General features: G+C 41.2%; 1 protein-coding gene across 1 annotated transcript; it reads right to left on the reverse strand.

Moving 5' to 3' along the window:
• Nucleotides 1-258: 258 nt before the first annotated feature.
• NUF2 (NUF2, NDC80 kinetochore complex component) lies at nucleotides 259-10,338 on the reverse strand. The gene is made up of 12 exons (XM_010002338.1): nucleotides 10,270-10,338; nucleotides 9,252-9,328; nucleotides 8,517-8,578; nucleotides 8,232-8,329; nucleotides 7,583-7,656; nucleotides 7,106-7,202; nucleotides 6,108-6,170; nucleotides 5,204-5,341; nucleotides 4,118-4,258; nucleotides 3,295-3,470; nucleotides 1,314-1,449; nucleotides 259-387 (listed from the first exon to the last, which is right to left on the reverse strand). Exons 1-12 carry the CDS (start codon nucleotides 10,327-10,329, stop codon nucleotides 259-261), a joined length of 1,251 nt encoding a protein of 416 aa, XP_010000640.1. The 5' UTR covers nucleotides 10,330-10,338.
• Nucleotides 10,339-11,222: the final 884 nt, after the last annotated feature.

The raw sequence follows: 11,222 nt of genomic DNA on the forward strand, positions 1-11,222 counted from the left end.
TATCTATATCCCTATATCAACTATTTTTAAAATTAACACTATTCTTGAAATAATTTATAAAAAAACCCAAACAACTGTGGCCAGCCTAAAGCACTAGATTGCTAAATGTGTTCTGACATGGGTTTAGAGAGAGGTGGCTTTTGCCTGGAGTAATTATCCATCCCATGGAAAGCACAGGCTCTTGAGCTCAGATAGGAGGCTAAACATACTGCAAGTGGAATACAAATGAAGACAGGTCTAAGAACTACTTCCAGGAGCCTAAACTTTAAGCAGTCCCTTCTTCAGTTCAGCAATTTTGTCTTTTCTTGAATCTGCATAACTCTTTGCTGTCTTAATGAGAGAGTCGTGATGCTTCTCCAGCGCAGTCTTCAGATTCAGGTATATTTCCTACAAATAGCAGATAAAAGGGGGGAAAAAGAACCATCAGCAAAGTTGATGTTTATGCTTTATAAGGAGTTAAGTGAAAGTGGTCTGGTGGTCTCAAGTGATTTTAAAAAGTACCTTGTCCTGGGCTTAAACAGCAGCATTCAAGGAACACAGGGAAGTCACAAAACATCAGAGCAGCAGCCACAAGCAAAATCCCAATGTTAGGATTTACACTATTGTGACCACTAGTTACAACAAAGGTGGTCAAACATCAGCACTAGCCCAGTATTCACGCTCCTACTGCCCTCTTGTGTTAACTTGTGTCACCAGTGTCTCTGCCACTGTGACTGCTACCACTGTCCTCCCAGCATAGACAGTACTTCAGTCCAGACAGGATGAGGGTTGTGATCCTCTGCTCCTAACCCATGAGAATTTCTCCCTCTTTCCAAAGCTGATCTGGAACCCTAGGAAGACAGTTTCTGCAACATGGCAGGTGGTCCTGTGTTTGTGGGACAATGTGGAGAGATTACAGTACTGCCCATCACAACACAAATGTAGCCCTCAGGTCCCAGGGCCAAATAAAAAACTTTGGACTGCTTAGAGCTGGAAGTACCATAACATAAAAAATGGACGCCATGGAACTAGCCTAGTATCTGCTACAGGCACAGGTGGGAAGACAAGTTTAATTTCACCTCCCAAAACTCTAAGCAAGCTCACCATTCCAGTCTTCTCGCTCAGGTCTACAAAGCCCACTTTTGTGGGCCATCTACAGCCGGTGGAGATGAGCACAAGTGGAACAACAAGTAGGAAGTTCTCTGCCTCCTATTACCCACCCAAACCACCACCTACCCACTTTTAGGGCAAATAAGTGCTCCTTTACTTACACAGCCCACATGAAAAGTCAGCTTTGAGAACACCAAACAAGATTCCCTTAGGGAAAACCTCACCTTGGCTTTTGTTTCCTCTTTTTCAGCATTCTCATTCAGCTGCTGAAGTTTTAACCTTGTCTGTTGGATTTCCTTGCGGATGGCTGTCACTTTATCATATCCAGCACCCCTCTTCTCCTGAACTTTCTTACAATATCTAAAGGTGGAAGAAAAAAATTAGTACTGAACCATTTAACTAATTGCAGATTGAACTTAGCCCCACCACAAGCCAAGCTTGCATCTTATGAACATGAATCTAGCAGCTTCTAGAAGCAATGCTGTACAGAATTTACTTGGTTGGAAATGTGTCCAGTTTTTAAACTAGAACTTGGATACAAGAAGTGAAATTCAAAGGAGAGTCTAGAGGATTATATTGAAGATTCTCAGTTATTGCCCACCATGGCAACTCAAGCAGCTCCAGTGGAACCAACCCAACAGACAGCTGGACACTGCATCCTCTGCCTTGGAGTAATGCAGTTCAGGAGTCAGGGAGAGCCCTACCTAGAGGCCAGTCACTGGACCAGGTCAAAAGCCAAACAGCTGCACTTGATCTTTCAGAAGAATTGGAAGCCACATGTTTTGCTTATCCTCAGAGCCCCTCCCACCAAGTTAGTGCTCCAAGCAGCATTACTGGTCTTCACACAAAGCTACAGATGTTGTCTGCTACTTCCAGCCCATCATTCACTGCATCTTAAACAAAGTTCAAATAACGTTTGCCCAGCTCACAGGGAAATTCAGGTAACTCCAGCTGTGAGCTGCCATGTAAGCAGCAAAGGATTAGTGTAGGACCAGGAGATCTACTCTGAGACCAGGTGCAAAAAACACCTACCAGTTTATACTAAGCACTTGTACAATAAGTACAGTTGGAACTGTAGCAGCTGCTTTCCCTTAAAGGATAGCTGAAATCACTCAGACTTGCAAGAACCTACTTATATTTTCCTACATCAAGGAAACAGTCAAGACACATTGTCTTATTCACCAACAAAACCTTGTTTTCAAACCAAGGTTACCTCCCTTCCCCCCTGACTTATCAAAGCACCTAATTTTGTCACTCAAAGGAAATATCTAACACTTTAAAACAGATAAAGTGGCAGCAATCTTGAACATAAAGGAGCATTAGATTATGTTATTTTCCTTCTTTATTTGGAAGCAAAAGTAGCTTTTTAATTAATCTCCTTTAGGTGGTACAATACACTAAATGAGGAGCAAAGGAAGCCTGGGAATCTTGCTGCTATTTTACACAGCACACAAGCCCCATCAGCATGACTAAATCTTAGTTGACTCACTCAGCTGTATGGAAAAAGCTCTCTTCCATCATAGTTAATCTACCCAGCCAATAATTTTCCATACTACCTTTCCCATCTGTGTATTAAAAAACATGATATAAATAGAAGCTTTCTCTGTAACAGTTCAGCACTTCCAATCTCACAGAGAAGCCACGACCTTAAAGCAGAAGTGGCTGCTGTGCTGTAAACACTGCCATGCCACTTGCCTTGAGCACATGGCAGGAAGGAAGATGGGCTAAGAGGCTTTGATCAAATGACACTCTTCCTTTTGTTTTAGAAGCATCATGTCAGGATAATACTCTCCTCTGAGATACGAGCCCCATTTCCCCATGGGTCTTGAACATCTTTGATAATGAGCAAAAGTGGCAAGGGAAATTATGAAAAATTCATGAAAGGCAAATGGGGCTTTGTTGAAGTCTGATAAGTTGGAAAATTATCCCAATGTGACATTCTCTTTAAGAAGATAAAAGAATCAAGAATAAGCATTATAAATTAAATTAGTGCTCCAATAAAAGAATTGCTGTCAAGTCACATTGCAATTACTGATTTGAGACCCTAAGTCCCTGCCTGAAGCATTACTGGTCTTCATACAAAGCTTTCCCACATCACTCATTTTCTTCTTACTGCCAAGCTACAGTGTTTGGACCAGACAAACTTTGGTAGCACATTACAAAGACATAAAGTAGCATCAGGCAGAAATGTCAGCTCATCCATACTCAAACACAGTTTGTTTTTGCTGCTCAACATCTTCCCGCTTCTTTTTGATCCTCAGCTCAGCTACAGCCAACTTCTGCTGTTTTGCAGCCACCAGTCTCTTTAAGGTCATTTCATCTGTTTTTGCCTTTTTCAGCTCTATCTGAGCACTCTCAAGCATGTCCTCCAGATTTCTGACCTAGAGGATGTCAGAAGTATTGAAATAAATTGGGGGAACACATCATGGAAACAACACACTTTATTAATATTAGAACTACTTCTTACTTTTTAAAGATCTGATTGCTAAGTAATTCTCCCAGTTAAATGCCAGTTCCCCAGTCCTCATCCCATTTTAAATACATCCCAATGGGCAAGATCCCATCACTTAGAATCGTCCTTCAGGTGTTACTATTGTGACAAAGATTTCATCAAGGAAAGGCTGATTTAACCCTATCAATAAAGTTAAAAGCACTTAGGACATGACTCTTCCTGAAGTAGTAATTTTTTTGCTCTTAAGTTTCTGCTCTCTAGGCAAAAGAAACTGGATCCTACTTTTCTGCTTCCAACATTTCCTACCAACAACCCCAAGACAGTTCAAACTATTTTAGGTCAGGTTTCTATGGCAACAAAGGCTCTGACTATTAGAAGTGGTCAATAGTACATTAGCTAGGGGCATGTAGCAAAGCAGCAGCTGTTTTATGATGCTTTTAAGAATTCCAACTTATTCAAATTCTCTTTTTGAGACAGAGGAGAGATAGGAACTTTCAAAAGACATTTACTTCTGATCACCTATCTTGCTTAGACATCAAGTTCTCCCTAACCTGTTATAATTTGGATAATACAAACCTCTGATAATGCATTGGCCAATCTTTCCACATTTGCTCCCTGTCTTTCCATCCTCTTTTGATAAAACTGCACCTCCTGTTGGCACGATGGCAGAACCTCAACTAGGTCTCTGTAACATTCATATTTCTCAATAATTTCTTGCTTTAAAGAGAAAAAAAAGACTTGTTAATAAAAACAGCTTTGGAGTTAGCAGTTATTTTGCACAGTGTGTTCATGCATATTGGCTTTTATACCCATTCCCTCATTATTTAATGTACACTGGAATTAATTAGGAGTTACTGAAATGAGAGCTTTGGTTTGTAAAAAAAAGCATTTATTTGGAAAACAAAAGAAAAGTGACATGCAAGTGTTTTACACTGAGCTAACTAGCTTGTTATGAAAGCTTTCAGGACATAAAGCTGCATAGCCAAGAAATTCTATAAGGGTAAAACTGGAGTTAAGTATCAAAAAACCAGCAATATATTTTATACCTTTGGAAAAAACGTATCTAGGAAGATAAAGTTATGCAGGTTTCACTGATGTATGAGTGACCATGAACTACAAATATTTAAAGCCTGGTCATGACTGTTAATAAAAAGAACTCCAAAAAAGTGAACAGGGGAACCCAAGTGTTCAGCATACTAGTGGACACAGCCAGCAATTCCAGAAACAGGGAATAACAGAGACACGATGGGGCATGTGTTCTAAATCCAAGGCAAGTTGCCAAAATGTTGTCATTTCTTGAGATCAAATGGCCAGACAGGTAAAGATTCAAAAGTTCTACAACTAATTTCACAACTAAACAGTTACTCTGCAAAGACAAAGCAGCAGTGACTGCAAACCTGCTTTTCCAAAAAAAACCCAAAAACAAAAACCAACAAACAAAAAAAAGCCAGCCCCAAAAAGTCAACACCACAAAACAAAAAACACCCCCACAACCAACCTTCAGTCTTCTCTGCAGTTGTGATGTCATTTCAGACTAACCACTCGCTGTTCTGTTGACTTTTGACTAGAAGTCATTCAAGAAGCAGTTCTAGATGATGACAGCTCAGTAAAACATGCTTTTTCAACACAATACCTCCTTGTGTGGACAGAGGAAAAGCTCACCTTGGATTTCTTGAGTTTCTTAACAGTGTCTTTCATCAGTTCTTTCTGATTTTTCAGTTCATCTGGACTCTCCACAATTTTTGATTTCAGCTGTTCTTGTTCTTCTTTCAAAGCAGCCATTGTCACTCTGAACTCATTCTAGTTAAGACAACAAACACCTTTTCACTAAACAGTTTGGTGATCAAAGATGAACTGTGCAGCATGGTTTGTCAGATCTTAGGACTAGAAAGGTTCTTTCCTGTTCTACATCATTCCTCATTAAGAAGTTGGTTTTAAAAATAAATTAATCTAAACAGCATCAATATTCCCAATGAAAGCAGTTAACAGTCCAGTATGCTCCCTGGACACACGTACAGGGGTGCAGTGCTAAGTTACAAGGACAGCATTCGACTAGTACTCCACAAAAAGCCTGCTAGCTAATATAGGTTACTAGCAGCTCTCTGCCCTTCAGAACCCCTCACCTGGGGCAACCCAGGCAGTCATTGCAGGGTTTCAGAGCTTCAGCCTGAAGAAGAGCAACAAGCTTCCCAGGCAGTCTCTCCAAAACCTCCTGCTTTGTCCCCATCAGCTCAGTGGCTGCCTCGTTAGCCATTCTATTCACCTAAGTCGAGCCCAGAGCTTCTCAGAAGTCCAGATGTCTCAGCCTTTAACAGATCAGCTTCCCAGAAACAGAGCTTTACATTGCAGAGTTGTATATTTGAAGTTGACAACAAAACAGCCTTCTACAGTAAAGCTTCCAGAATGTGGAGGGGGAGGGTAAATGAAGCCATTTTTTAAAATTAGAATAATCCCCACCTGAACATTACCTAGTTTCAAGAGAATTTGATCCTAGAAAGAGATGTTGTATTACTTGATCTGAGATGCAAGATACATGTAGCCTCCACCTATACAGAGGTGCACTTACCAGTCTCCGGGTTCTCTCTGCAATGTATGACTTCTTTTGCAAAATCACTTCTTGCAAAGCTGTCTAAAAAAAAAAGGCAACAAGCTTTAAATAAGCATCTCTACAACCACTAGCTCCGTCACCCTTCTATCACAGATCTAGCTACAACGAAAATCCCATTTCTGGTTTCCAGAGTGCCAAAACTAGCAGAGAAATTTGCAGTCTGTAAGATTTAAAAGACAGGAAAGGACATTGTTACAAAAATCACTGGGAACAGCAGGGAGCACCAGCCAGCAGCAGGTAACTGGGAACAGGGAGTAGAGTCAGACAACCTCTATCTTACTGGCCCAGTTATACACATCACCTTCTTCCCTAGAAAAACCCTTCTTGATAAAAAAACCACTACGTTAACACAGGCTCCTAAAAAATATAGAATTCAAGCACACAGTAAATAATACTAATCGCAGAAACACGTCTTAAAGTCACAACAAAGGAAATCCCACAGATTGATTAATTTTCCTAAACAGCTAAAAAGGTTACCTACAAAACATTGGGGGCAAGTTGCCATTGCTGGAAGTTTACCCCTGCAATCAACCCTACTCTTTTTGCCAGGCATTCCATTGGGTGACCCTTCTTAGGTCTCATCTCCTGCCATGGCTCACCTCCAGCTCCAATTCTTCCAATTCAGGTGGAAAACAAAGCAAAAATTGAACAGGGAAACACAGACATGACAGTTCTGAACAGTAACACAGGTATCCCTCAAGTCTTTGCAGCAAAGCACTTCAACAAGAGAGCACTGAGTACGCTTTTGTATTCCCCAAGTCTGATTTCAAGTGTGCTTAACATTCCTTACAATGAAATGAAGAGTAGACATTGTGCTGCAATGACCTTCATTTTGAATTAGGTAAGTCCCTTTTATGCTTTTTAAAAGTAGGGGTAGAAGAACAGAATCAAAATTAAGGAAAACCCATGATGAGAAGCCACAGCACCATTCCAAAGAATCATAACAAAAATCATACTTGTTTCCTACGATAGTCCTGTCTTAGCAGTTGCTCCAGTTCTCTGATGTCTTCTGTCAGTTGCTTGACCTCTGCTTGATGTTCCACAGGAACAGTACTGAGCAACAAACAGATATTGAACAGTTTCAGCTTCATTATAGCCAGGCCAACTGAGTATCTTAGACAAAACTATTACTCCCTCTGAAGAGCTTACAACCAGCAATCAGGACAAGACAGTCTCAAGTCAGTGTGTCTTATTTTCCTTTGCTTGTAAGATTTTGTAGTTGAAGCGTCATCTAAAGAGTTATTTTGGCAAGAAGTGGTACAACATAGGACTAAGACTAAAGATCATAATAGGCAAAACACAAAATACCACCACCACAAAATAATAAATTTTTCCTAAGATCCAACCCAAACCTCCCCTGGCACAGCTTGAGGCCATTTCCTCTAGTTCTATTGCTCGTTACTAGGGTCACAGGATTTACTCCTCACACTCACTTCAATTTCTCCAGCTTCACTACTGCCTCTCGATTTGCTGTCTCCAGTTGTTGGTGTTTGTCCATAGCTGATTTCTGCAAGTTAAATATTCAGAGAATTATTTTTTTTCATTTTAAAAGAATCCGGTTTCACTCTTGGCTTCTATTAGAGCCCTCCTCATTGTTATTTCAAAGGAAATCCACCACCTCTGAGGTGTTCAGAAGAGAATCCACCTGCAATTCTAGCTTCAGCCCACTGACTGTTACATTTCTCTTCCTCAGAATGCTGTCAAGCTGTCACTTACCAGGCTAAGCTATCAAATAAGTTACTAAAAAAAACCCTCAGTAATAACTTGGTCATAGGCATACAGAAGCCTTTATGATATTGACAAGCTCATCCACTCTTCTAAATTGACGTTTCCTTAAGGGATTTGCAAAGGTGTTTCTTAAACTATTTAGACTAGCCATGTGTGTTTATAACATGTAATATAGTTGTACATAATATTAAACTGACACCTTCCTGTATTACTCAGTTACATTGAAGACTCTGATGTGTTATTTACACAGGCAGTTCAAACCCCACCACCTTTGTGCTCCAGTTCTGGGTTAACATGAATTAACATGAACTAAACTTCAGCAGGTATCTGGAGGAACATGGCCCCCAGCCTTACATAGTTCCTCTGTAACTCCAAGTAGACCTCCCGTCGGCGGTCTCTGAAGTTGACAAAGTTGAGAATGCCACTCAAGAAACGAGCTGTCCTCTTGGTTTCTGAAACAGGAATTGCAAGGCATCACTAGCCTGGTTTCCATGTGGATTGCCATTGCAAGGGACAGAAGGGTAGCTGGAAGGCAGCGACAGTGCTCTGGATTAGATGCCCATCTGGCTATGCCAGATAAGAAGCACTTGGCTGTCAAGTGACCCCAGGAAACGCCAGGATTACAGTGCACTTGCTTACTTGGGTTTAAAACATCAGCAATTTGAAAGTCATTAATCCGGCACACTGGAAGGAAGCGCTCCCTGCAAGGAGAACAGAACAGCCTTATCTGCAGGCACCATCACTCAGCTGTTGTGCTATGTCCCTTTGCTACAAAACATCTTGCCCTCTCACAGCAAGCACGAGACAACAGTAACTCTCAGGACAGCAACACAGTAGGACTCCACACACAGGGCAGCATTAATGTTTTGTGTTCTTATAGCATCTGAGAAAGATTTCTATCAACAACATAACTGCCTGTAGAATAATTTTTAAGCTTCATTAGGGAACTTGTACACTTAACTGTTAGTCAATTCTCCCTTAACAACTGGAATTAATCTTAAAAGTCCAACACTCAGTTCATTCCAATAAATGTATCTACACAGAACTCAGGCATCATGTTTACACAACAGCTACTTAAGAATACTCCTCTAGATGCAATGATGACCCTCTAGCCCTTCAAAGTACAGATTTGCACTCAGCCTTGGTGAGGCAGGATCACTTGGTTAACACATTCATTTTGACAGGATAGGTGTCCAGAGAGAATTTAACTCAATTCAACATTGCTGCCCTCTGCTCACCTGTAAATTTCACTTTGCCCAGAGCCAGCAAGCAGCTGAGCCACCATCAGCAAACAGGCATGAAGCCCCAATACTTCTAGTAAATTGCACCTTCACAAGGAATAGCACCTCAACAGATGCAGCACCTTCTACTTACATGTGAATATACAAATTACAAACAGGTAGGAAGCCTTCATAGATCTGTGGATACGTAATGTCAACATTGACTGGCATCTACAGAGGAAAGAGAATCAAAGTGTAAGTAGAGTATACTTCAACAATACACAGGGTTGCTTCCACAACATAAAATCATCCCAGTAGGTTAAGCACACAGAGGATGCTCTCCTCAATCACAGAGAACAGGTCAGAGGCTGAAGAATTAATCAGCAGACTGTTTTGAGTGTCAAATTCAGCTAGTCAAAATCCAAAAAGACATTAAGAACTCAAGTAGCAACATTACAAACTCTGGAATTCAATCTAAACCCTCTCTTTGACTTTGTTCAAAACTGGTGCATGACAGTCTCTGCAATATACACCTAACAACAGGAAGCTCTTTTCTTAAAGATCCTGAAATTCACACACTCCACTGTTTTATGAAGAAATTAGAAGGAGAAGGAAGGGGTACATTGTCACCCTTCCTGATATTTTAAACCTCACAACACAGTATCCCAGCTAATGTCATCACCTGTAAAGAACTGGCTATTCTCATGCACATATGACCTTCCCTTTCAGTTTATCCAAAAAGAGTACAAGACTATTTATTCTCATTTTCAGGAATCAGTTCTTATCTAACAGAAACAGAAGGTAAATTAAGTGTTAATCAACTAGGTACCAGTTAACCTCCAGCTGCACTGCTCCTTACTTTCCTCTCAGCTAATGGAGAAGTGCAAATGATAAAAACATTAAAAGCAACATATACTTTCTTTCTTGACCAGTCTAACACCTAAGCAGAGAGCATCTAGTTGCCTTTCTGAACAAAAATGCCCATGAAATAGAGCATCTCACACACATTTTCTGCAACTGAGGCAGAATTTCTAGGCTCCCATTCATGCAGTTGCAATATAGAGAAGAGTAAGCTACTTGTCCTTTGCTAGTGAGAAAGTGGGGGAGACACTTCAACATTTCCTTTCTCAAGGGCAATTATTTTCCCCTTCCACCTCTCAGGACAGACCTACCATGTAGAAATGCTCCAGGCGGATCCCATAGACCTTCTGCAGGATCCTCATGAAAATCATGTGTAAAACTTCAAGCTGCAAGAAGAAAGGACATGAATCAGTATTCCACATGGCTGATTATTCAAGGTCCACAGAGAACAATTGCACTGAGACACCAAGATGAACAAGTTTTAACTTCCAGCAGTTTGCAGTTCAAGCATTACTATCTCAGAACACAATTACAAGAGACAACCATCAGCTCAGACAACCACTGCCACAGCTGTGCATTGGCTTTCACTGCATTGCTGCTCATGGAGGAGCTTTAAGAGCAGTGACATCAAAAAAGGGTCACAGACACTATAAATCCACAGCAGAGAGCGCCCTTCATCATGGTATTAAAATAGAGGGGGGAGATACTTATAAGTTGCAGTTATTCCTTTACAATAATAACAACCCACAATCCAAAAGACCCACATCAGAGAGAACATAAGGGACACGCAGAATAAAAGCAGGGCCTAGATAACAGTGAAACAGTAGGAATCAGACATTCTAAAATACTCCAATTAAGAGAAAACCACACCCCAAGTAGTCAACAGCCCAGCAGGACAGATGAAAGGGGTGGAAAGGAGCACAGCCCACAGCTTATGTTGGTTACACCCTTGAGCACTGGGGAAAAGCACAAAAAGTAACTGAAATCACTATATTGCTATATTAACGAGCCATTAGCATGCTAAAACCCACCCGAACAGCCTGCGGGGACCCCTGCTACCAACAGGCCCTTCACACTCAGGCACAGTGACACTTTTGAGCATTGCCACTCCAAAGAGAAGCAAGGCACGAGCGAGCCGCTGTGCGTGCCAGAATAACGACTTCTTCCTCACGTTTCTGGGGAATAAAAGCAGCACTTTGCGTTCTGGGGATCCTGGTCTCGCTTGGCGGAACCCCCAACCCTGCTCCCTTCTCTGCACAGACCC

Source organism: Chaetura pelagica, unplaced genomic scaffold (genome assembly GCF_000747805.2).
Source record: "Chaetura pelagica isolate M959 unplaced genomic scaffold, ChaPel_1.0 scaffold368, whole genome shotgun sequence".
In the NCBI taxonomy this organism is placed as follows: Eukaryota; Metazoa; Chordata; class Aves; order Apodiformes; family Apodidae; genus Chaetura; species Chaetura pelagica.